The following is a 26574-nucleotide window of genomic DNA, read 5'->3' on the forward strand; positions in this document are numbered from 1 at the left end:
GTAGTCCAAAACCAGCTGGCGACTCAAGTTTCGGAAACACTGGGTTAGAACAACATTGGGGAAAACCCAACAAACTTTGTGTGCTCACCTTCACAAAAAACACATGAAGTGGTTAAGCTGAGCAATGGAGACTTGCCTCCTCTACATGTCCCCATTGAGCTTACTGGTTGAACACCAGCCAGTACTATCTATTCTGTTATCGCATTTGTCCTCTAAGTTTATTTACCCAGGAATGTTCTACAAGAGGAAATCATAGTACTGTAACTTGTTTATTTGACAAAGAGATCCAAACTAAAAAGGCTAATGGGAAGTGGGGCTGTACTGTGTTAGTGTATCCACACATTTTGCCATCATGGCAGCTTTCTAAAATGGGAAGAAAATGTGGCTGTGCTTGATTTATCATCTGTCACTAATATACGTATTACAGCTGTACAAGCTCCAAGAATTAGGATCACAGAGCTTTAAAAGGCCAAGCTGGTTCCAATAGGAAAAAGGTTATTTGAAAACATTCACTTAAAGATGGCTTGTTTGGTTCCAAACATGTTCAAGACAGTTTTCCAGAACAGTCCTGCAGATTGCAACACAGACAGCGCTTCTCCAAAAACACAGATTTCCAAGAATACCATTATCAACAGGATAAACAAATTCCTTTCAGTAGCATCTTGGAGAACAAGTTTGTTATTGGTATGAGCTTTCGTGTGCATGCACACTTCTTCAGATCAACAGAGTCAGCCAGTAAAGCCAGAAAATGCATCAACTTCTGAAACAGGAAAGATTTATTATAGTGGTCACTGGAAAAAGTTGTCAATCCGCTGGTGACACAGATCCCAAGTGACCAATTGATATTTCATGTAATGTATGGAGTCGCTCTGCAAATGTGCCCATCCCTCACAGAACGCCCCCAAAGGGGGAGGGCAATTTCTCTTTAAATGGCCCTACATTGGGAGGCTGGCAACCTGAGCTCCCAATCGCGACGATTGGGAGGGCAGAGCCGGGCAAAAGAGCTCGACACTCGCACGTTGGTTCGACCAGGTTTCTGCAGTCCCCTTCCCGGCAGGAAAATGGCAGCGGCGACCGTGGCGGTGGCGGCGTTAACGGCGCCAGGAGGAGGCGGCGGCTGCAGTCCGAGGCAAGGCGCTGCTCCGCTCGCCGCCTGGCTCAGCTCGTTGCTGCTGGCGGCGGCTCTCGGCTTGTGTGAGTGGGTTTCCCGTGTCGGGGTCGGCGCGCCTGAAAGGGAAGGAGGAGAGCCAAGGAGGGAGAAAGCAGGGCGGGAGAAAAGCCTTTCCTCTTCGCTGAGCCCCGCCGTCTCCGCCAGAACTCGGGCGGCGGGGGAAGCGGAGCGCTGGCGGGAGGCGAGTCGTCTGGGGCGTGTGAACGCGACGCTGCGGCGGAGCGGAGCGCTGTTTTCTCGGTGCGGTTGGGTGTTGGCGGGGGATTCCAGGTCTCCCTGAGCCCCCCTCGCAGCCCCTCCCTGGTCTCTCTCCGGTAAAAGGAAGAGTGGGTGGGGGTGAGCTAACGTACGTGTCATGATGGTGGCGGGTGTACGTGTGAATCGCTTTGCAGAAGAGCCCAGGGCGGAACAGAGATCAAGGAAGAGCAGGTGACCTCTCTCTCTCTCTGCCACTCCGCCCTTTGGGTCTTTAGGTTGAGCTCTGCACAGATAATAATAAGGGTAAGACAGCCAGGCAAGAGGGGAAATTGACTTTTCCTACCCTGCTGCATGACAGTTAACCAACACATCAACAAAGCAGAAATAAAGACAGAAAGATCTTCCATGATGTGTACTTAATTATCTGCTAACACACAGAGAGAAGAACAGAATAAATGCTGAACTGTGGTCTGTATCCCTGCACTTGATGGACTGTTGGGAGTGGGGTAGCTGGTGAAGGAAAATTAATACCCAATATCCCCACATCACGGGATCGCGGGTGGCGCTGTGGGTAAAACCTCAGCGCCTAGGACTTGCCGATCGCATGGTCAGCGGTTCGAATCCCCGTGGCGGGGTGAGCTCCCGTTGTTCGGTCCCAGCTCCTGCCCACCTACCAGTTCGAAAGCACCCTTAAGTGCAAGTAGATAAATAGGTACCGCTTTCTAGCCGGAAGGTAAACGGCGTTTCCGTGTGCTGCACTGGTGCTGGCTCGCCAGCTGCAGCTTCGTCACGCTGAGCACGTGACCCGGAAGTGTCCTCGGACAGCGCTGGCCCCCGGCCTCTTAAGCGAGATGGGTGCGCAACCCCAGAGTCGGACACCACTGGCCCATACGGGCAGGGGTACCTTTACCTTTACCTTTATCCCCACATACCCTCCCTTCATGTGCTTGGCCATTGTGAATGAAGTCCAATGCCGTACTTATTTCCCTGTTCCGCAAGTGTATTTGCTCCCGAAGGCTTTTGGAAAGTTGGTAGCATGAAGAAAATGTCTACTTGTTTAATGTCCCACCTGCCTTTCCATTATATAAGCCCATGAGATTTCTGTCAGAAAGTTTGAAGGAGACGTCTCATTTGTTCAACTCAGCTTTCACTGCCTTCTTAATGGTGCAACTCAAACTCCACTTACATGGAAGTACCCCACTGAATTCAATAGGTCTTGGTTGTAAGTAGAGAAGGTTAGGATTGCAGTGTAAGGTGGTGATTTGCTCAGTTAAAAACTCCTCTTCTGCAAGCTTGTTTGCTCACAAAGGCCTTTGGAAAGTTGGGAGGAGGTTGGGGTCTGTGCATCTTCTCCAGTCCCACCCAGATACTTTCTGCAAGTTTGTTTGCCTACTGCGGGGAGGAAGTTGTGGTCATAGGTCTCTATCTTTGCTTTCTGCTTATCGGGTTTTACAAAATGTTTTTGTTACGTTTTGCTGATGGTTGTAATACTGCACATGCTCAGGGCATTTTTTTGTACTCCACAAAACCTTATGCCATAAATAAATTTGTTAGAAGATAGTGAAGAAATGAGACGAGAGCTGAGGATGCAGGCGGGCTGTGCGGAAAGAGCTGCCTTTACAAGCCCCGCAAAGCCCTTTTATCAGCAATATGCAAAACATTCAGAGACATAAGAAACTTTGTGCTTCAGTACTTTCCCATCATGAACTGTCTACGTGACCCAGGTGTTTCCTTGTTTATTCAGACAAAGCCCCCCCCCATTCCACCACGTCATGTGAAGTGAAGGACATGAGGCAGGAGTTGGTAATGCAGGTGAGCTGTGCACAAGCACAGTTAGCCAGCTAGCTCTGCGGAGGCTCTTTTTATTAGCACAATATGCAAAACTAGTCAGATACATTTGGGAGTGTGCCCTTTACACATCTTCCAATCATGAGATTGGGGGTGGTGGTGGTACAAAGTTATTTTGGCACCTGTTTCCACAGCGTCATTTTCCCCTTGAACAATGTATGACGAAGGAAACAACGGTCACAGACAGGCCACAGCACACCACTGAGAAAGCCAAAGGTTAGATAGAGGGCAGGATGTTCAGACAGCTGTGGCTTGTCTGCAGGTGGAAGTGTGCTCCACACCTGGTGGTCATTCCTTCAGTCATGTTCCTATCAATTGGGATTTTTAGCAATGCTTCTGCCAAGAATTCAAAGGTTAGAGATAGAGCAACGCTCTTGCCAAGGAGGCAAAAGAAGGAAGGAGGATTGAATGCCTTCTTTGCTTGTGGCCGTAAATTTGTTGGCATGGTTGTTGGATCTGTTTCTGACCTCTTGACTAGTCTTCAAAAGACTGGGAGTGGGAGAAAGTACAGAGCAGTGTAATTTTTTTACCTCCAATTCAGACTGCTGCAAATCTGTTGGAACCAAGATTCAAGGTAGAAATGTAAGCACAGCTTCTGCATTTGACAGGATTACAAAACAAGCAGTATACTTAGGGCTTGCTGTTGGAAAGGTACTTTTAAATGTTGCAACATACAAAACATATTCAGGTGTTTGGCCACGGAATGTAGTCTGGGATTCTGCCAAGCGTACGCTACTGCAAGATTGTGTCAAGGCCTTCGCACAGCACAACCTCTGACACCAACTGCTTCTGAGCCACGTCAGATACAGTGGTACAGTACCTCTAGTTACGGACATGATCCATTCCGGGGTGCCATTTGCACCCGGAAAAGTCTGTAACTAGAGTGCTGCTTCTGCACACACACACATGGCGCAATAGAACATTTCTGCGCACATGCACGCGGCAAAACCCAGAAGTATACACTTTCGGGCTTGCTGCGTTCACAAGCCGAAAAGACAGAACATGAACCTAATGCAACACAGGGTATAACTGTACTTTCATCACCTGTAGGATTTGGGGGGTGGGGAGTTGTCTCTGTTTGGAAATACAGTGGTACCTTGGTTGTCGAACATTACAGAAGCCGAACGTTTTGGTTTCTGAACGTCGAAAACACAGAAGTTAATGTTTCCGTTTTCGAACGTGCCTCAGAAGTGAAATGGCTTCCGAGGCGTGTTTCTCTATTTTCTGAATGGAATTTGCCGACCACCCATTGCACCTTGGTTGTTGAACATTTCAGAAGTTTAAAGGTCTTCTGGAATGGATTATGTTCGACAACCGAGATACCACTGTACACCAAATCAAGAAATAAACTGAGATGTGGAAGAGTTGAAGTTTGTTTCAGTTTGGATAAACCTTCAGTTTTTAGAAGTCTGGAAATGTTTCATCTCTGAGCTGCAGGGGGCAGAGGAATAATATCTCTCCATAAGGCCTGGAAATATATGGGGTTCATGTTTAAGAGTCCAGTGTGGCACCTTTAAGACTAACAAATTCAGGCTGCAGTTATTTACATACTTATCGCTTCTTATTACTTCTATGTTATGTACACTAATCATGGCAATAATGCACACCAGAAATTGTGACAGCAAGGGCCCCTTCTGAACCAAGGTAAGACACTTAGGGGCTATGTATTAATAAGACTACAGTGTTTAAGTATCCACTGTTTCTTTGCCAAGGAGGAGGATAGAGAAAGAACCAGGACAGGTGGAAGCCACACAAACGTTTATTCCATCAGTCTCCTCCTCTGGCAGCAGAGATTCCTTTGGTATCAAAGTAAGACGTTTCCAGTTGGGACTAAATAAATTAAATAAATAAGAAAAAGCAAAGCTTAAGTGTCTACAGTATGTTTGTAAGGGGGTAGGATAGGGAGAAAACTAGGACAACTTTGCCATGACCTGTGGCCTCTTAGCACTACCAGGCCAAGTGGGCACCAGCTGCCATTGGCTCTTCTAAACAGATTTATTTACTTACTTACTTACTTGTTCTCATGTTCCCACCCTCCACATCTTCCTTGGATGGGGGAAAATAGAGAAAAGCTTCAGATGCTGAATGCGAGGTGTGGGTTGGCTTGTGTGGGAAGAGGTGGTCTTTAAGGTATTGGAGTCCTGAGTCACACAAGGCTTTATAGCTGAAAGCCTATAATATAATGGCAGGTTTCTATAAATGTAGGCTTCTATAAATCTTGATTACTTGCATCATAGAAACGTGAGTGGGTTTTCTTAAGCACATTTAAGCATTTAAGTCTAAGTATTGTAGCACAGCAGCAGTGAGGTGGGAGACATTGTGGGAATATGGTCATTTGTCCATAAGAGCATGGGCAAAAGTTCATTATTGCAAGGATGATTTCATAAGCAGAAAGCATTGCTTGGAAGCATGAGCAGCAGGGGACAGCTCATGCCATCCGATGATTGGTTTACGTAGCATAGCATGATCAAATACGTGGTCTGGTGTGAGAACATGAGACTAATGCATTGTATTGTCTTTTATCTGCTGACTGAGGCAAAGCTCTCTCCTTGAATTTGTATCTTTTCGTGGACACACAATAAAGGTTGGGGCTACAGCAGCTTCTAGAAAAGACTTCTTCAACCCATCTTGGCGTGAGACTGATTATTTACGGATGGCGAGCGGGTTCTCGTCATTTGGTGCCCCGTGTGACTATCTTCGGACTCCACGTTGTTTCTCATCGTCCAGCGCTCACCACACCTTTTTCATCCACTTCGGATCCCAGTGAGTGCTCCCTGTCCTTCTGCCTTTGTGGGGCAGTCTCTTTCGGACTTCGACTGATTTCGGACTTCAGGGCTGCGGCTCTCTCAGCACTCACCTCGTCCGGCACGGGTTTCAGACGCGTCTTTCATCCACTTTGGATCCCCGGTGAGTGCTCCCGCCCTTTTTGCTATTATGGGGCTATCTCTTTCTGCACCACAGAAGAAGTTTTTTGATGAACTTAAGTCTCTCTTGGCCAGTAACAACCTTGTTGTCCAGGATGCCAATCTTAAGGCACTCATAGAAGCCCTGGACACCCACTGTCCCTGGTTTCCTCAGGATGGCACTTTGAATTTAAAAGACTGGAAAGAAATAGGGCAAATTTTCCAGAACCATCCTAAAATTGATGTCAAAGTTTTGCATGCCTGGTGTAAAGTCTACAAAGCTATGTCGAGTTTAACTCCTGCAAATATTCTCCTGGCTGCTGCATCGGCTTTTTCACCTACCCTCCCTCCTTCGTCTCTATATCTCACATTGCCTTCTTCGGAACTACCAGTTTATGCAACTCCTAAACCGCCAGAATTTTCTCCTTCGCCTCCTTCTGTCCCTTCTCCACCTCCTCCGCTTTCTACATTATCAGCTACAACTCCTCTTCAAAGATCTCTCTGTGCCGCCGCTCCATTGTTGGCCTTTGATTCTACAACTCCTAATCTCTTTCCTGTGATTGCTCCTGCTGCCCCGGGGGGAGGCCCAGCCCGGCACGAACAGTTTGATTTGAGATTCATAGAGGAAGCTTTGTCTTCTGTGCCTGATGACAAAAATGAGCGAGATGGCCATTGGGGCAGCGTCAGACAGGATCCTACAGAGCCTTCTGGACAATTTGTCGATCGCTTGTATAACACCCTTAAGCGACAAGTTCAAGACATGGCAGCCCAAGAAGTGATTGTTCGCCAGCTTGCATTTGATAATGCGAATGAGGACTGTAAGCAAGCACTACACCCTTTGATGACAACTCCCAATATAGCCATTGCAGATATGCTTAAAGCCTGCCAATCGGTGGGGACTGATTGCCTGCTAGCCACGGCTTTGTCCACCACCGTGTCTCAGAATCCTGCCAAGGATAAAACCTGTTTTGGATGTGGCGAAGTGGGTCATTTTCATGCGCAGTGCAGATCTATCGCGCAGCAATGTCACCCCAGCACAAAGTGCTCCATCTTTGATACAGGCCAGGACTTGTCAATTTTATGAAGCACATCTTAGATCTCACACTGGCCACCCTGGGTATTTGGCAGAAGGGATTTTACGCCTGCTGAACTTCACTTCGTCTTCGCCCAAGGAGACACCAGCGCCTTGCAACCGTATTTTACGCTGTCTGCCTGTGGGAATCTGCCTTCTGACCTCAACCCGCCCTGCAGCTGGAGACATCGCCATATTGACGTGCCCTGGATGGAGTCACCTTCTACAGCTGTTCCAGTGTTTCCAGGCACGTTGAAAGGCCATCTTCGTCTCTACTGCATTGGCCCCCTTCCCCCTGGGAAGCCACTTCAACCACCAAATATCATTACAGTTTTGCTGCTTCTTGTTTGGGAACTGAGCCTGGCTTTGAAGGATGCCCTCGCTATACTGGCATCGCTTGGATTTTAACCCCCAGATCTCTTCTTCTTTTCTCCTCCCTCAGGAGTCCTGCCCCGTGGTGTGTTCCCCTGAGCATGTACAGAAAGCTGTCTTGGAACTATTGTGGACTCTTGGCAGGAAAGAGGGTGAGGAGGTTTCAGTGTGTTCCAGTTGTTTCATTCTTGTGCTTTGGCATGGTTCCCAGACAGAAAGCAAGTTGCAATGTGGTTCTTTAGCAGGGCCTGAGAAGACAATGGGCTCTGTTCTCTACCTTGTTGCAATCTTTTTAGTTACAGCAAGCGGGATATGCTTGGCTAGTGCCAGTTGGCTGCTGAGAAAAATGATTTTGAAATAAATGTCAGAAATAAGAGATGTAGCGCTAAAAATTTTTTTATGTAATCCTTGCTTCCAAAGGTGGAGTTTGTGCCTTGATTCATTTTCATTGTTGTATGTATATATCTGATCAATTGACTAATATCTCTGCTATTATTGATTATATGGAACAAATGATAGCCCATAATCCTTTGAATCCACCCGAAGGTTTTGATCCATGGAATGGTTGTTTTCTTGGCTACCTAATAGAACATAGTTAAGAAAAATATTATTGATTGTAATTGCATGTATTGTTGGTTTTATTATGGTGTTCTGCTTAAGGTTCTCTCTTATAATATAAACAAGAAAAGAGGGGATGTGGGAATATGGTCATTTGTCCATAAGAGCATGGGCAAAAGTTCATTATTGCAAGGATGATTCATAAGCAGAAAGCATTGCTTGGAAGCATGAGCAGCGCGTGGACAGCTCATGCCATCCGATGATTGGTTCACGTAGCATAGCATGATCAAATACGTGGTCTGGTGTGAGAACATGAGACTAATGCATTGTATTGTCTTTTATCTGCTGACTGAGGCAAAGCTCTCTCCTTGAATTTGTATCTTTTCGTGGACACTCAATAAAGGTTGGGGCTACAGCAGCTTCTAGAAAAGAGCTGCGGTCAGACTTCTTCAACCCATCTTGGCGTGAGACTGATTATTTACAGATGGCGAGCGGGTTCTCGTCAAGACATTGCTAGCACAATGGTGTAATGGTGAGTGTCCTGCCTAAGTGGTATTCTGCTCTATTCTACTGCATGCTGGATGTGAAGGCAGTGCAGTGAATGTGGAAGTGCCAAGGCATTTCCCCATTGCGAGAATGTTTTATTTCCTGTTTTGGTAGTGCGATGTTTCATCAAACCCTGCTGGTTTGTTTGCTTGCTAAAGACACCTGGTGTGGGTTGAGCTTGGTAAAGCTCCCAATTTGTATTCTTGTTCCCAGCTGAATGGCTTTTCACAAGTTGTAAGTCTTGAGGTGTTTTTCTTTAATTCACGGGGAGCCCTGACAAACTGTGTAGCACACAGAAGCCTTCCCAAGGATTCTATTTTTCCATTCAATAAACACATTTACCAATTTAAATTTTTTTATGCATTTTTGTGTTAAAATGGAGTTGGACTGTCAGGAATCCGGAATCCTTAGCATAGCCTATGAAGGACAGCATTGATAGTGCAGCATATGAAATAACCTTCTTTGCTTATTGTTATTACATGGTGCATCATGTGTATTCTGGTATTGAACCTGCCAGGATTTCGGTAGATGTGGTATGGAGTTGACCAGGTTTGTGTGAACTGGCTTTAGGGCTTAGATGGTGTTTTGCCAAAGGCAAAAGGCTTCCTTTTAAAGGATCCTTGAAGCAAAGACAGAGCACTATTGGAAAAATGCTGAATTTTATTGAGCAAAATAGGACTTTACAAAGGTACAAAACCTTAGCCAAGTTCAAATAATAATTTCTCCTTTGCCAATGGATGGATAGGCAAACAATACACAAGAACTTTCTACCCATTCTTCAGTCATTGGAGGACGTTTTAACTCACCAGTCTTTTATTAGAATGGTTACTTAGATGAGCTGTTGTTAGTTGCCCTTGACCAACACTCAACAATTGGGTAAATAGTCAGCAATCAAGTTCATAGGGTATGCATTGCATTCAGGATGAAGTTTATACAGTGACTGATCTCACACAAAAGCAGAAATAACGCTGGATGTTTCCAGAACAAATGGACTAAGTGCGACTCAACGAATATTTGATGGGGCATTTATTCTGGGTTATAAGATTTCTAATGTAGCTCTTCATCTAGCTCTCTTGTGTAATGCTATCATTTCATTCTGCATTGCTTACAATGGGTCCTGCATCCTGATTTTTGTGGTGTTTTTGACAGCCCAGGTTTCAGCTGTGGAAGTATACACACCAGCAGAACTCTCTGTGGAGAATGGGACAGAAACGAAGCTTCTGTGCAGCTTTTCATCCTCAGAGGTGATAAGCAGTGCCGCCACTGTTACCTGGAGCTTTCAACCAGAGGGATCAACTACTTCTGTGTCGGTAAGAGATGATGATTGAAGTAAGATGAGAATTGAACAAGAGCCTGCAACAAAGCAGATTAAACATTTCCCTGCTATTTCATACCTTTCTGCTACTGCTCACTTTTATCACTGGTAAGAGTACATATTTAGGCCGCCTCAGAATGCCAGTTGATCCTGTTATGTTTGGTATCATGGATAGTCGTCCTTCTGTGTTTGCTCCACAATACTTCAGTGGCAGAAGTATTATTAAGGTGAGGGGTTGTTGTTTTTTTAAATAATATTTTATTACATTTTAACAGTAAAAAAAGTTATAAAACAATATATAGAAGAAAAAACACAAAAAGAATACAAAAACACAAAATACAAGAATACAAAAATACAAAAATGCAAACATTTAACATAGAACAAAAACAAAAAACAAAAATCCCTCTTTTTTAGTTTCTCGTCTTTGATTAACTTATTTTCCTGACTTCCTTACGCCTCCCTTTTTTGTATTCCATTTAAAGATTGGTTCAGCAAATTCATATCCTGTTAGTTTATCCTTAATTATTTTTCCTCACATATTATAACTTCAAATTTTCATCTAATGTCAATCCATTCTTACATATTCTTATACCTTATTACTAGAACCCCTTCATTTCATTTCAATGTCATTAACATTCAAAAACTTTACAGTGTTTCTGTAAATAAATTTTAAATTTCTTCCAATCTTCTTCCACCAACTCTTCTCCCTGGTCTCGGATTCTGCCAGTCATTTCTGCCATTTCCATGTAGTCCATTACTTGCATCTGCCATTCTTCCAAGGTGGGTAGGGCTTGTGTCTTCCAATGCTTTGCGATGAGTATTCTTGCTGCTGCTGTAGCATACATAAAGAAAGTTCTATCCTTCTTTGACACCAATTGGCCGACTATGCCCAGGAGAAAGGCCTCTGGTTTCTTCAGGAAAGTATATTTAAATACCTTTTTCATCTCATTATAGATCATCTCCCAGAAAGCCTTAATCCTTGGGCACGTCCACCAAAGGTGAAAGAATGTACCTTCAGTTTCTTTACATTTCCAGCATTTATTATCGGGCAAATGATAGATTTTTGCAAGCTTGACTGGGGTCATGTACCACCTGTACATCATTTTCATAATATTCTCTCTTAGGACATTACATGCCGTAAATTTCATTCCTGTGGTCCACAACTTTTCCCAGTCAGCGAACAAAATGTTATGTCCAATATCTTGCGCCCATTTTATCATAGCAGATTTTACCGTTTCATCCTCAGTATTCCATTTCAACAGCAAGTTATACATTCTTGATAGTGTCTTAGCTTTGGGTTCTAACATTTCTGTTTCCAGTTTTGACTTTTCCACCTGGAAGCCAATTTTTTTGTCCAAATTATAAGCCTCCCTTATTTGAAAATAATGAAGCCAGTCTCGCACCTTATCTTTCTAAGTTTTTCATAACTGCAATTTCAATTTATCACCCTCCTGTTCCAAGATTTCCCAATATTTTGGCCAGTTGGCCTCCATGTTAAATTTTTTCAAAGCCTTCGCTTCTATAGGTGATAGCCACCTTGGGGTTTTGTTTTCAAGTAAGTCTTTGTATTTTATCCAGACATTAAACAGTGCTTTTCTGACAATATGATTTTTGAAAGCCCTATGCACTTTAACCTTGCCATACCACAAATATGCATGCCACCCAAAAGCATTATCATAACCTTCTAAATCTAAAATGTCTGTGTTCTCAAGAAGCAGCCATTCTTTCAACCAGCAAAATGCTGCTGATTCATAGGTCTGGCAGGGCAAATCCCCCTCTTTCTTTAGCATCAGTAAGTATATTAAATTTTATTCTGGGCTTCTTGCCCTGCCAGACAAATCTAGAAATATCTCTTTGCCACCTCTTGAAACAATCCATCTTGTCTATAATTTGCAATGATTGGAATAAAAACAGCATTCTTGGCAATACATTCATCTTTATAACAGCAATTCGACCAAGCAAGGAAAGCTTCAGGCTTGACCATATTTCAAGATCTTTTTTCACTTCTGACCAGCATTTCTCGTAATTATCTTTAAACAAATTCACATTCTTAGCAGTCATGTTCACCCCCAGGTATTTTACTTTCTTTACTAATGTTAAACCTGTCTCCTTCTGAAACCTCTCTCTCTCTCAATCGGTGTTAAATTTTTCTCCAAAACCTTGGTTTTTTGCTTATTCAACTTAAAACCTGCCACCTGACCAAATTCCTGGATTAATTCCAAAACCCTTTTAGTACTAGACTCTGGCTCCTGTAATGTCAATACTAGGTCATCTGCAAAAGCTTTAAGTTTGTACTGTTTAACTCCGACCTGGATACCTTGGATCAGATGGTCCCTTCTGATCATATTTAGCAGGACCTCCAGGACCGAAATAAACAAGAGAGGGGAAATTGGGCAGCCTTGTCGTGTCCCTTTCTCCATCTTAAATTCTTCTGTCACCACATTATTAACTATCAATTTAGCCTTTTGTTCTGAATAAATTGCACCTATACCATTTTCAAAACCTTGACCAACCCCTGTCCCCTGAAGATTTTTCTTCATGAAGCTCCAAGAAATGTTGTCAAAGGCTTTCTCCGCGTCTACAAATATCAAAACTGCTTTTGTGTTGATATTCACTTGTAACTTTTCTAAGATGTTAATTATATTCCTCGTGTTATCAGACAGATGTCTACCAGGGAGAAAGCCAGCTTGGTCTTTATGTATCACCTCTGCTTATACTTTTTTCAGTCTTTTTGCTAAAATGTCAGCAAAAATTTTATAATCCACATTGAGCAGGGATATGGGACGGTAATTCTTAAGTTGTGTCTTTTCAGACTCAGTTTTCGGTATAAGTGTGATATAAGCTTCTTTCCACGACTCTGGCGCTTTTTTCCCCTCCAAGATTTCATTACAAACCTCCTTTAGTGGTTGAATTAAGTAGTCTTTTAAGGATCTATAATACTTAGAGGTTAAACCGTTTGGCCCTGGAGATTTACCCAATTGCATATTCTGAATGGCACCATCCACCTCTTGTTCAGATATTTTATAGTTCAGTAATAACTTGTTTTCTTGAGAAATTTTTTGTAATCCGTTAGTCTTCAAAAATTGGTCTATTTCAGTCTCTTTCTGTGGCCCTTGTGTATACAATTGTTTGAAGTATCTCTGGAAGCAATTTCTAATTTCCTGCGGATTCTGTATGTTCTTTCCATCCACTTCGAGGTTTGTTACGGTGTTTAACTTCTGTCTTTTCTTCAACTGCCACGCTAGCAGCTTCCCACATTTATTAGCCGATTCAAAAGTCTTTTGTCTCATCTGTTTAATTTTCCATTCTATGTCCTGATTTATCATTTTCATATATTGTACTTGGTATAACTTTATTTCTCTCAGAATCTCTTGCGAATTTGGTTTCACTCTAAGTTTCTTCTCTCCTCTTATTTTCTCCAAAATCTTTTCTTTTTTCTCATTCTGGGTTCTCTTTTTTATTGCATTCTGCTGAATCAGAAACCCTCTCATTACAGCTTTACTTGCATCCCAGATTACTCTTTTTTCCACGGTGGTTTTCAAGTTAATCTCAAAATAGTCTTTAATTATTTTTTGGGCCTTTTTGGTGATTTCTGGATCTCTAAATAAGGTGTCATTCATCTTCCATCTGAAGGAGCCTATTGGTATTGGTTTCATTTCCATTCTCACAGGATTATGGTCGGAGCAGATCTCAGGGCAGATTTCCACTTTTCGAATCTTGGGAGTCATTCCTCTAGTTATCCAGATTTGGTCAATTCTTGTCCATGTCATTTTGGCTTCAGAAAAGAAGGTCCCTTCTTTGCCTAGGGGGTTTTTAGTTCTCCAAATGTCAATTAAGTCCATATTGTCTGTCATCTCAAAAAAGGTTTTTGGTAGTCTTCCATCCTTTGTAACTACCTGTCTTTCTGACTTGTCCATGTTCGTCGACACCACTCCGTTCATATCTCCCATCAAAATAATATTACAGTCCATGTAGTCCAACAGTTTCTTAAAAAATTCCGATTTCCCCTCATTTGGTGCATAAACTCCTACAATCAAATATTTCTCTCCTTGAAATTGAATTTCAATTGCCACAAATCTTCCTTGATCACCTTTAAACATAAATTTTGGTGATAAACTCTCTTTTGCATAAATCACAACTCCTCTCTTTTTAACCTTGTCTGATGAAATAAATTCTTGGCCTAATCTTTTATTAATCAGTACTTTCCTATGTAGTCTAGTTACATGAGTTTTTTGTAGGCAAATCAAATCCAATTGTTCTTTTTTCAACAGGTGAAAAACTTTTTTCCTCTTGTCCGGGGAATTGAGGCCACGAATGTTCCAACTTGATACCTGCAGAGACATAGTGTAGTTATTTTACTTTTCCTCCAACTGCTCCTAGTAATTGTTCTTGTTCTGTCAGTGGTGTCACTTCTGGTTTATCCAATCCCAAGGGAGGCCTTGCTAGGTCTAGTATTCCTGGTCTTGGTGCCTTCGGCTCTTCTTCCTCAGCCTCTTTTTGTAGATTTTCTTTGTGATCTCTCAGAAATCTCACTTTGTCCTCTTCTGATCTTATTTTAACTTTTTCCCCCTTGTAAGTGAACGAAAGGCCTTGAGGGAACTCCCACCTGAAAATAATTCTGTTTCTTCTTAACAGGGCCACTAGGTCTCCGTAATTAGCCCTAAGGTTCAATAGATGTTTTGGAATGTCTTTGAAAATTTCTATTCTTGAGTCTTCTATTTCCAGTGATTTCTGAAAATGGAGACTCAGTATTTTATCTCTCTCTTCTTTTGATCAAAGAGTAATCAAGCAGTCTCTTGCCCTGTTCTTTCTCCCCCCTTTTCCAAGTCTGAAGGCGCTGACTATCTTGAAATCTTGCTTATCTGGGTCGAGGCCCCAAAATTCTTCAAATTCCTGTGTAAGGTAACCACTCAGGTTACCCTTCTCAAGTTCTGGTACTGCCCTGATCCTCAGATTAGTCTGTTTATCCCGAAGTTCAATCATAGACAATTGCGATCTGTGATCCTCTAGCTGTTTGCTTATTGGTGGTATCTTTTCCTCTACCGCCAATGCCTTCTCTTTCGCCTCTTCCGCTATTTTTTTATTTAATTTAGATTCTTGCAGCAACCTGTCAATGGCCTCTGTGTTAGAATTCACCTTCTGCCCCAAGTTATTAATACTTGTAGTATTTAAATCAATTTTAGTTGATAATTTTTCCAAAGCTCCAAATATTCTGTATAATCCTGAGGATAATGTCTCTTCAGATGCTATTCCCTTAGATCCAGTCTGTACTGGATCTTCCTTTTCTGGGGCAGAAGGACCAGATGCTGATTGTCTACGTTGCTGCAGCCTAGTTTTGACCCTTGTTGATTTTTCCTGTTGTTTTTCCTGAGGCTGAAGCTGATCCATTGCCTTGTGTCTGAGAATCAAGGTCACTCTCACAGCTCAGACTTGTTTTTATGGTGGGAAGATTCCCTGGCCAGCTGTAATAGAAATTCCCCAATTGTAACACTTACAAAGTTCCTCTAGGGGAGCACAATAGCAACAGTATTTGGTTCAAAAGTTCTTGTTTTAAAAGAGTATCTCTCACAATTTTCAAATCTTTCAATAATAAGCAACGGTTGCAAGTTTAAGGGAATCCTCCAAAACTTTCAGTACTCTTGCAGAGTATCTACATAAAGTTACAATGTCCATAAACAGTGCGTCGTTTAGCTCGGCAGTTCTGTTGTCCCTTAGCAGACCGATATCAAGGATTAAGCGGTGGTCTTTTCCTCTCCTTTTTTTTTCCTTACAGGCAAAAATATTTTTCCTTCCCTCCCTCTCCTCTCCTGCAACTCAGAGAGGGAGTTCTTTTACTTGGCATTAAAATTTCACTCCTTTTTTGGCGATTTTCCCATTTCTTAGTTTTAAAAGTCTTTGCTTTTAATCTATTTACAAAAAGCGGAAGGTGGACTTCCTGTTTACACCTTCCCGCTTCAGTGCCAATTTCAAGTTTGTTGCGTTGATCAAAGAAACAATTCCTTTGATCTCCCAATCTTCAAATATCCTACTCACGGGTTGTTGTTGTTTGAAAGCCGAAATTTCACAGGAAAAAGGACAGCGCTCTCCGGCATCGGCTGTGCAGCCTCGCTCCACAGAAGTAGCGATTGACTCTCAGCACCGCGCCGATCGCCCGTCCCGCTCCGGAGCCCTTTATGGGGTTGCAAGTCGGGGAGATGCAAAAGGTGCCCGCTGAGTCCCACGGTCGCAGGCTTCACCCGCCTGTGGTTTTTGAAAGGGTCCCCGCTTCGCTGCAGCGGCAGGACCCAATTTCTGCGGGGCTTCTCCCTCTAAGTCAGAGGGAATCCGCCATTGCCGATGGCGCCGCCTCCGGAAGTCCCATGAGGGGTTGTTTTGAACTAGTGACACATTTGTTAGCCACCTACCCACACTTCACCATGGTTTCCTGTTTTGTTAGCAGGATATGTCAAGTTTAAAGGTGTATGAGGTGATGGCAATAATAGGTCCAATAGTGATCCTGTAGCAGCAGCTGGAAATTGGGGCAAGTGAGTCAGAGTAAGGTCTCACTCTGAGCAATTGTATCTACTCCCAGACCTCCCTTTGTGGGGGGAAACTAGGATTTTAACACTGTATCCTGTTTTGTATTCCCGATTACAGTTCTTCTATTATTCCCATGGCAAATCATATCCTGGGAAGGATACACAATTTAAGGACAGAAGCAGCTGGGCGGGTGATCTTAACAAGAAAGATGCATCTATCAGTATATCCAACATGCAATTCCGGGACAATGGCACTTTCATCTGCGATGTCAAGAACCCTCCAGACATAATTGTCACACCTAGTGAAATCTCAGTCAGAGTTGTGGAAAAAGGTACTGCCGTCTCTGGATACAAAAGTACTAGTAATGATGGTTGATAGAATGCATTTGTGAAATGTTTGATTAAATTACTCTACAAAAATCCATCACGTACAGGAGTATTATTTTGGTTGTTCTTGCATAACTTGTATTTTATTCAGAATGTTTCTGTGAGGAAATTGAACTGTTTTAAAATAACTAAAAATTCTGTATGTAGTTAGGTTTTGGAATTATGGCGTTAATTTGCTTCTTAGAGCCAGCTTCAGCTGTCTGGTAAACAGTTTGAAAGGTGCTACAAATATATAATAAAAGTTTGGTTTATATTGTAGTCTATTGATAGGATTAAGTGAGCTATGCTTATTTTATGGCTGAAGTTGTTTGTGGATAGAGATAGAAGAGATAATGTATATAACTATAGGGTATAACTAAAGAGTGATTTGAAATTGACTCGATCTGGGTGGATTTCAAAATGACAAAAAGTTCAATAGGCCACTAAAAGAACTTCTTTTAAACAAATGGCATTCACAGTTAGAGAATAACTGTGTTATTCTGTGTTAGCAGTTCAAAGAGATAGCAGTGGCTTGTTTCCACAGTTAGGCATGAGTATGTGTGTATGTATGTATATGTATATTTCTTAGATGTGCCAAGTTTGGTTTTGTTCTTCTGTGAATGCTGAGTCTTAGTATAGTTGTATGCTCCAATATTCTGAAGTGCAGGTTTGCCAAGAGGCAACAGTTACTAGTTTATGATTATTGTGATTAAGAGCCCAGGGCAGAACAGAGACCAAGGAAGAGCAGGTGACCTCAGGAGAGCCAGTGTGGTGTAGTGGTTAAGAGCGGTAGTCTCGTAATCTGGTGAACTGGGTTCACGTCTCCGCTCCTCCACATGCAGCTGCTGGGTGATCTTGGGCCAGTCACACTTCTTTGAAGTCTCTCAGCCCCACTCACCTCACAGAGTGTTTGTTGTGGGGGAGGAAGGGAAAGGAGAATGTTAGCCGCTTTGAGACTCCTTAAAGGGAGTGAAAGGCGGGATATCAAATCCAAACTCTTCTTCTTCTCTCTCTCTCCTTCTGTTACTCTGCTTTTTGGGTCTTTAGGTTGAGCTCTGCACAGATAATAATAAGGGTAAGTGCTAAACCAGGCAAGAGGGGAGATTGCTGCGTCCGTGAATCAATCTCTTTCCTCTCTGCTGGTACCGGATAAAACACCCAAGATCTTGTATGTCTGAAATTGGTGTTGCCATTGTTTGGCTTTGGGTTTCCTGCCTTCATTTGTAGTGCTGCTTGATTGATACTTTACTTTCTGGCTGGGTAGTTGTTAGTAGTTATAGTTTGAGGCTAAGAAAGTAGCATTTTTTAAGGGTAATGTTTGTTTCTAAGATATGTTAATCTAGGAAAAGCTTTTCTCCAGACCTGTTGAGGTTTTTAGCTCCATTGAAATAACTGTTTGCTCCCTGTTTACCCCACCTTAATTGTTAGGGGAAGCCACTGCTGATTGGTGACAATTTACCCATAAGCATGGAAGTCAGCAACTGCTTGTTGCAAATTACAGTGATCTTTGTTGATGTGGAGCTGTTGGAAATCACTCTCATGACCTAAAGTGCTCTGTGTTTCCATTTGCCATGTTAGGCTAGTCTATTTCAGTATCTTCCAAAATTTTGCAATGCTAGCTCAGCAGAGCACTAGGTAGTATTTACCACCATCCATCTTCTAACTTGTTATCATGCCATCTTATTGATGACATTGTTAGGAGCACATAGGCCAGGGATAGAGAATTTGTGACTCTCCAGATGTTGGTCTCCCATCAGCTTCAATAAACATAGCCAATGGTTAGGGATGATGTGAGTTGTAGTCCAACAGCTGAAGGTGTCCGACACATGATTCTTTGTATACTGCTGACCGTATTGTATTGTTGAGCTCATATTGAGCAGTGATACATCCAGAAGGGAAGGATCTTTGCCTAATGAGACTGGTTTTTACTGAGAGTCTTCCTTTGGTAATGAATTTTCACAATTGGTTATTTTTAATTATTAGTGTATTTGAAATAAGATTTTTGATCAAAATTTTTTATAATCTATTTGGAAGACTCAACACCATACATCAGTTGTGACTATGGAATGCTTGTAAGGTTTTTCCTGTTGGATTTCATTAGCATCCCGTTAAGTAGAAGTAATTTCTCTGTTACATAAAATTATTCTGTATTTGATTATGCATTTGAATAAGGAATATTTTTTCTTTGACTCAAAAGGGTGTAAACATGTTAGATTAGGGTAATCTGCTCTTGACTCACTTCCATCCATACTAGGTCCACCTCTGGTAGAAAAATGCAGGGGTATAAAGCTGATAAATAACATAATTTTTCTACTGTTATTTTCCTCACAAAAAAACATTCAGACTGCTACTATATTATGCCAAGGGACAGACAATAAAGGAAAGGCAATTTTAAAAAGGTGTGTACAAAAATATCGTTATTTTGTAAGTCATGCTAATTTCAGTAGTCTGCAAAATAGGTTAATTTACTAGGAAACTTTTCATTTGCTCCTGCCTTTCTTCACTTAGAATTTTGGTAAAGTCAGATCAAAATTTTCAGACTTAACTTCCCTAAAAGAAAAAGAACTTTAATTGTTTGAATGTATACTTGTTCAAGTGTTCGTGTAGCTCCTTGATTGTGGTAGATAGGTTGGCATCCATCTGTCTCGGGAGTGAAGTCAAAATGTTGGCGATAAACCATCATTAAATTAGAAGATGAGTTGCAAGCTCACTGGGGTATTGAGCTCATGATTTCCTGGAATGTAATTTTATTGTAATTTTATTAAGGACTCCAGCCCAGTTTTTATTTTTAAAAATTTGGTCACGGTTTGGCAGGTCGGATACTCAAAATTGACCACATATTTTTAGAAAGCTATCACTGCAATGATTAGAATGTCACATTAAGAGATCAGCATTTAAAGCCTGCTCAGTCATGAAGTTTAATGAAGGAACTTGATTAGACACCATCTTTCAGCCTCGCTTATCTTACAGGTTGGTGGTCAGGATAAAATTATGTGGGGAGATGAACCTTTTATGATGCTCTTTGGAGAGGAAGAGTGCACTAATTTATTTTATTTTTATTTTTTAAAAATAGTCTGCACTGTGTTCAGGAGGAACACAAAAGTAGAAATAATATTGGATGTCTCTGAAGGATCAGGTTCACAATTTTTTATTTTTTTTTAATTAAATTTTCCAACATATATTTATAGTATCCAATCTAAATTTATCACATATTTTCTCTTTTAGACTTCAACCTCTCTGACAATCATCCATTATTCAAATTTTTTAAATACACATTTCCTAATTTTATATTGCATTTTATAAACCTTCACACACTTAATTTTCATCAATACAATAGTCCTCTATCATTTACAGAACTTCTTGAAATCCAACTAGCGTTATTTGCTCATCATATACACATTTCAGATAGTCTGAAAATTTTCCCCAGTCTTCAATGAACTTTTGATCTCGTATATATCTGATCTTTCCTGTTAGTTTGTCCAGTTGATCAGGTTCACAATTTAGGCATGCTTCTGGATCCAGCTCTGTCCCTGGAGGCTCAGCTAGTCTCAGTGGCTAGAAAAGCTTTTTACCAGCTGTTCAACAGCTATGACCATTCCTTAACCAGGAAAGCCTTGCCACAGTAGCTCATGTGTTGCTTATTTCAAGACTCGGTTACTGCAATGTGCTGTTTGTGGGGCTTTCTTTGAACCTGATCCGGAGTTTGCAGTAAGTGCAGGATGCTGCAGCATAATTGCTGACAGGAGTGAGGCCTTGTCAGCATGTAACACCTGTGCTCAGAGATCTGCATGGGCTGTGTGATTTGCTACCAAGCCAGGTTCAAGGTGTTACTATTGGTAGTATATAAAGCCTATAGCAACTTGGGACCACTTTACTTACGAGATCGCTTTTCCCTAGATGTGCAAACTCAGTCACTTCCATCAGTGGCTTGGGCACTACTGCATGTGCTACAGAATCCCCATTCCGCATTTGTAAGAACCTGATCCTTTAGTGTGGCTGCACTTTTCTGTGGAACTCTCTGCCTGTTGAGATCAAGCAGGTGCCTTCACTGTATTTCTAAAAACATTTCTGTTCAGGCCAGTATACCCAGAAGCTTAGAAAGTTGTTGTGGATGTTAATCTGCTTTAGTATTTTAACTTGTGTACGTTTTAAAGTATGGCTAAACAGGTATTTCTGTTTATCTTTTTGTAAACCGCTTTAAGGTTTTCTTTTGCAAATAAGCCATATAGAAATTTAATGAAATAAACAAATAAAATAAACATTTGAAGATAGAGTTTGCAGATAGAAGACATGCTGTAGCCCAAAGGTATAGCTAAAAGAGTGATTTGAAAGAGATATTAGATCATGGTGGGTCTCAGAATGACGAAAGTTCCTATGTGAGCCGTTAGCAGGTTGATTTAGTTTAGGGATAGTGGGGTGCCTTCAGTCTCTTTTATTTTGCAGTACTCTAGTTGCTCCTTTGGGGATTGCTTTGCATGCACGTAACCCATACATAAGTTAAAACCTTTCTTCAAAGAGCAACCTTTGTTAGCCTTTTAGTAAACGTTTCATGTTGGTTCATAAAATGTTGTGGTCTCTCCTTGTCTGTCTTCTGCATTAGTAGTCCCGAGGCTGCAGCATGCTGAGGGGCAGGTTGAGCAACTGGCACGGCGATTGCAGGCACTGGAGCTCTCAGCAGGTGCAGCACAGCGCATGATGGAGGAAAGAGTGACCAACCTCACCCACAGAATCGAAGCACTGGAGCAGGTCATGCAACATCGCCCCATGCAGCCGTGACACTGATTCTTTTGTTTTGAGCCTTCCTTAGTTTTTGTAATGCTCCTCTACCTTCCTGCCTTGCAAGTTCACCTGCTGTTTTTTATACTTTTGTGGTTTATTTTTTTTATACTCCTGCTTGTGGTGGTCGGGTAGTATTGCTATGAGGAATTATGAAAAATGAATCAAGCCATTGTGTCAATGGTGAAAGCATCGTTTTGACTGGGTTTGGGTCATTTGACATGATTTCTGATCAATCCAAGCCTCTGCATCTCTGCCCCATTTCTGTTGCCTGAAAGTCACATAAACAGACCGGTTGCTTCACCAGGCATCCTGAGCCATAAAGATAAGGAGGTAGCTTTGTTGTAGCTTTTGTTTGTTTTTGTTAATCTTAGGGCCAGGAAACAGAGTTTCACATGGAGGTGATAAAAATGCCTATCGTTCCTGTTTACTTCCTGTTTATCAGTTTGCTAAATACATTCCTCCTTGATTCCTGTTTTATTTAGCCTAAACATGTATGCATGCTCAAATTAGTTATTTGTAGTTAAGAGGCTTCCTCTGATCTAACTTTGTTCCAACGTGGGGATTTTTTTGAAATGCTCAGAGGAAATCTGATTGGTTCTTACAAATGCTGTGTAAAAGTTCTTTCGTTAATAAAACGGCCTAGACAAGGGAGTGGCTATTGCACTTCCTCCCAGAGTCTGGCTGGTCAAGCCTTGCGTCTATTGAATTAATCAGGGTCCAATCCTTCCTTTGCCTTCAGAACGCAACACAGCTTAGTGGTTTGCACGAATAGTGGCAGCAAGCCTGATGCCCCCCCCATCCTTAATACATTCCACCATGCTTGCTGTTGTTTTTCACCTGATGCCTTTTGAATTAATTTCCTTCTTTTTTAAGATTGTACTTTAATGCTGTGTAAAGCCATACTGTGGTGCGAAACTTGAATCCATGGGTTTCTCTGTCATGCTTTTATCTTTGCTGTGTATCCACTGTAAGCATTTTGTTTAGAGGGAGTATTATTTGAATGTCAATTAGTATAGTATCATGTCACTATGTTAGTATTACTTTAAGAAAGTGCCTTTTTGTCAATGTTCCAACGAAAAAACCAACTGTTGGCTTTTTGAGCATCTGCGAAAATAAACACAAGAATTTCTTAATAGCCAGTTTGTCTCATCACTTCCTGGGTGTGAGAGGCCGTGGATGTGACAGCAGAAAGCAGTGTCTTGCCAACTGCAAATTTAGGGGTGGGGAAGGGAATACCATTCAGACGTTATGCTGGGAAAAGAGGCCTCTCCTAGTTCTCCGTCCTATTAATAGTTGTACAGAAAGCTCCTTTCACAAGTCACAGTGCGTTATGAGAGATTAGCATGCACTGCAATGTGAAAGACACAACACTTCAAACAAAAGAGAAAATTGGACAGAAACAATGCAGAAATTATGTCTGGCATGCTTATGTTGCTGATACCACATAATTAGGGCATTTTTTTCACTGGAACTCACTGGAACTCAGTTCCGGCACCTCTCAGGTGGGTGCTGTTGCCATTATAAGAGAAAAAGGGAGCCATTCATGGTGAGTTTCGGCATCCCTTTTTCTAGAAAAAGAGCACTGCACATAACTATAGATTTCAGAAAACAGTGTATGAGATGTTATGTTTATCTAGGAAAAGGTAAAAGGTAAATGACCCCTGGACAGCATTGCAATTGGTTGGGCATTTTTGAAATGCTCTCTTTATTCTATCCATCCATCTAGTTGTCAAAGTCATGTATAAACACACACACACACACAATCTCAGTGGTTGCTTCATAACTAAGAAACAACCATCCTGCAGAGAAGGAGGTGCTGCAAAATTTTCATTTGCTTATTAGGATTAAAGTTGCCATGGGGGAATGAGCTTTTAGTACATTTTAGTTCAAGCATAGGCAAACTCCGGCCCTCCAGACGTTTGGGACTACAATTCCCATAATCCCTAGCTAACAGGACCAGTGGTCATGGATGATGGGAAATGTAGTCCCAAACATTTGGAGGGCCAGAGTTTCCCTATGCCTGTTTTAGTTAGTTGCTATTTCAGCGGGGCAATATTATTTGTCTTCCATATTGCAACTCATCCCAATTCCTTCTCAACCCCATTGCTAAGTGTCCAGATAAATGAGATACTGGAGAACATTCTTAATTGCCCCAAGAGGTGTGTTTTATTTTCAGAACAAGTAGTTTGTCAAAGAGGCTAGAATGCAGCAGAACTGAAGTACAAGTAGCCAGCAGGATGAAATATTTCCGGAGTTTGCAGGCATATTCTCTTTCTCCAGAACTTTAACTACAATTGCCCTTTCTTCAGTGACTATATCTGGAGGGTTCTTAACATCACAGAAATAAGTGCCATTGTCTGCTGGTTGCATATTTGCTATCTTGATGGATGCATCATTGTTAAAAAGATTTCCAGCCCAAATGCTTCGGCCACTGAATTGTGTATTCTTCCCATCATATGCCTTCCAATCTGAGTAATAGAAAAACTGTAATAACAGAAATAAACACATGTAACTTTGCATTTATAGCTTTAATTTTCATCCTCCTTCATAACATTGAGTGGATATATTTCCAACACCATGGAGAACTACGCATGATTTCCAGTAGTTACAGAGAGCAGAACACTCAGATGTAGCCACCTGACACGCCAGCCTTTATTTTTGTCTGGGTTTGAAAGAGTGGCATTTTGTGAGAGAAAGAGCAGGTTGCACTAAACCCATGGGTGCTACTTCTGCTTTTTCTGGATATATTGAGAGGCATCTGGCTGAAAAGTTCAAGGTGTGTCATCTCAGCATAACACTGGATGAAATTGCTTTGACCTCCAAGACTTCATCCTGCCTGGGGGTTGTTGGGATTAATTGTGGGTATGGTGGCATTGTTGCTGCATAGTTTAATTCACAACAGGTCTTTCTGGCAAGGCAGCTGTGCAAGAAAGGGTATAAGCAGGTTCCCCTAGCCTCCCCTTTCCATTACAAATCCCATGGGGTTCAAAGGAGCTTACTCTCAGGTACTATGCACAGCCTAAGGCAGTAGATTCAAGAAGAGATTTGGTTTTGATTGAAACATCCCTCATCTCAGACACATATACAAAGACATAAAGGTTTGCATTTATCCAGTACTTCCACATGCCTAGGAGGAGAAGAGCCAGCTTGGCTGCTACAAGTGGGATAGAAATCTTCCAATAACACCTTTAAAAAGAGAAAGGGGGGAAATGATGAGCAATCATCCCTAAGATTCTGCAGGAGGCTTAATTGAAAGGGAAAGGAGGCAAAGCAGAAACACAACTGGAAGGGTGGGTGGGGAAAATTGGAGACTGAGATTGCACTCCTATGAATGCTTACCTGGGAGTAAGTCCCCTTGAATTTACATGGGATTGGGGTTGTTTATGGTTTATGCTTTATGGGGCAAGATCAAATTCATTAAGAGGCTACAGAGACAGAGTAAAGAATTGTGATAAATAAAGGAGAGAGCCCAAGAGAAGAGAGATTAATAATGATGATGATAATGATATTTATTTATTTATACATACATACATACATACATACATACATACATACCCTGCCCATCTGGCTGGGTTTCCCCAGCCACTCTGGGCAGCTTCCAACAAAGTATTAAAATACAGTAGTCTGTTAAACATTAAAAGCTTCCCTAAAGAGGGCTGCTTTCAGATGTCTTCTAAAACATATGAAAGGCTTCACTTTATGATATCTGAGGACAGGCAAAATCATGGGCGTAGCCAGGATTTGTGCTGTGGGGACATGACACCCACCTGTCACCATCCTCTTGTTTGGCTCTGTTTAGTAGCAGATTTGCAATGAAATGTCTCAACAACAGTGGTTTTAAATTACTTTCTGAGCCCCCAAGGGCTCAGGAAAATCTGTCAAGATCTTTCTACCAATTTCTACTTTTAGTTAAGTTTTATTTATTTATTTACTTGATTTAGGGGAGAGCAGCACTTTCCCTGCTCTCCCTCTGGCTATGCCAATGGGCAAAATCTAGGACTTGTCCGCACTAGAGAAAAATGTGGATTTCAACCTGCCTGTCTGTGCTCATGTAGGAGCTCCCAGTGTTGTCTTGGAACCTCCCCTGTTTTAATGTGGCATTTTTTTTTTATTATCCTTGGAAAGTCCTGAACAGCTAGGGTTAAAAAATGTCCACATTGAAAGGTCTGAGACAACACTGGGATACAGGTGGGGTGGTGGAGAGACAGGCAGGTTCTGGGTTGTGGACAAGCCCTTGGTAGGGCTGGCCTACCCATCCAGTGTGACCAAGGTGGTGCCCCATGCGCAGCCTGTCTGTCCCACCACTTCCACCACTGGTGGAGAAGTGACACCAGCCATGGTGCCTATTTCCAGAGAAATCTCACGAGATCTTGCAAGATTTCACCGGAACTTGCAATTGCTGCTGTCCCTTCCTGCTGGTGGCATTTCGCCTCAAGCAGTGAAAAGGGGTATGCCTCCCCTGTCCCTTTGTCCATACTGAGTGCTGTCATTCCACGACATACAATTAATTTCTACAAGACATTCATACAATTGACAAAGGGTGGTGGTAGTTTCAAAACATGTAACCCACTTGCACCACAAATGCTTGTGCAGAAATTTGCTCTTACAGTTATGGGACGACTGTTTGATCCCAGTGCTTGATAGCTCCAGCTAACAGATGTAGCAGCACTAATCATCATTGATGTTCTGAACCAGCATGAAAGCCTTGCAATTTTCCCAGACTCCACATGGATTTCTGTTGGTGAAGATACTGCAACTGCTGTCTTCTCGGGTGCTGCAGAGCAAGATGCCATCCTGGCCCCTTTAAAAGCAATAAAATAAGACTGTAGAGCCAGACAAAGCTGTGCAGAGTAATGAGGTCTCCAGCCTCTTGACATATGACACTCTGGGAGATTAGTGAGTATAAAAAACATGGCAGCATATATGTT

The 26574-nt window shown here is 42.0% G+C and overlaps 2 protein-coding genes across 6 annotated transcripts in view; one reads left to right on the forward strand and one right to left on the reverse strand.

Annotated features, from left to right (window-relative positions):
* LOC307215460 (myelin protein zero-like protein 1) overlaps positions 1-26574 on the reverse strand; it is a 36174-nt gene that overhangs the window by 8481 nt on the left and 1119 nt on the right. For 3 of the 4 annotated variants that reach the window (XR_013838517.1, XR_013838518.1, XR_013838519.1), the window contains exons 2-3: positions 26254-26447; positions 23442-24130 (exon numbers count right to left, since the gene is read on the reverse strand). The exons of the other annotated variant lie outside the window; for it this stretch is intronic. The gene's annotated coding sequence lies outside the window, so the exon portion shown is untranslated. The remainder of the gene's footprint in view (positions 1-23441; positions 24131-26253; positions 26448-26574) is intronic. 4 annotated transcript variants of the gene reach the window in all.
* On the forward strand, positions 915-22781 carry LOC307215458 (myelin protein zero-like protein 1). 2 transcript variants are annotated; one of them, XM_079974688.1, is made up of 4 exons: positions 915-1194; positions 9818-9978; positions 16620-16833; positions 21468-22781. In XM_079974688.1, the coding sequence occupies exons 1-4, from the start codon at positions 930-932 to the stop codon at positions 21641-21643; spliced, it is 816 nt and encodes a 271-aa protein (XP_079830814.1). In that variant the 5' UTR covers positions 915-929; the 3' UTR covers positions 21644-22781. The 2 variants fall into 2 exon arrangements, with proteins under 2 accessions (XP_079830814.1, XP_079830815.1); XM_079974689.1 differs by having other exon boundaries at positions 21471-22781.

The sequence above is a fragment of the Podarcis cretensis genome (genome assembly GCF_951804945.1).
Source record: "Podarcis cretensis genome assembly, chromosome: 4".
In the NCBI taxonomy this organism is placed as follows: domain Eukaryota; kingdom Metazoa; phylum Chordata; class Lepidosauria; order Squamata; family Lacertidae; genus Podarcis; species Podarcis cretensis.

Excerpts from the sequence above, each read along its gene's own strand:
- LOC307215458 (XM_079974688.1), top strand. The coding sequence starts at position 930 with ATGGCCCTACATTGGGAGGCTGGCAACCTGAGCTCCCAATCGCGACGA. Across the intron at positions 1,195-9,817 it reads GGCGGCGGCTCTCGGCTTGT|CCCAGGTTTCAGCTGTGGAA; the intron begins GTGAGTGGGTTT and ends TGTTTTTGACAG. Across the intron at positions 16,834-21,467 it reads AGTCAGAGTTGTGGAAAAAG|TAGTCCCGAGGCTGCAGCAT; the intron begins GTACTGCCGTCT and ends CTTCTGCATTAG.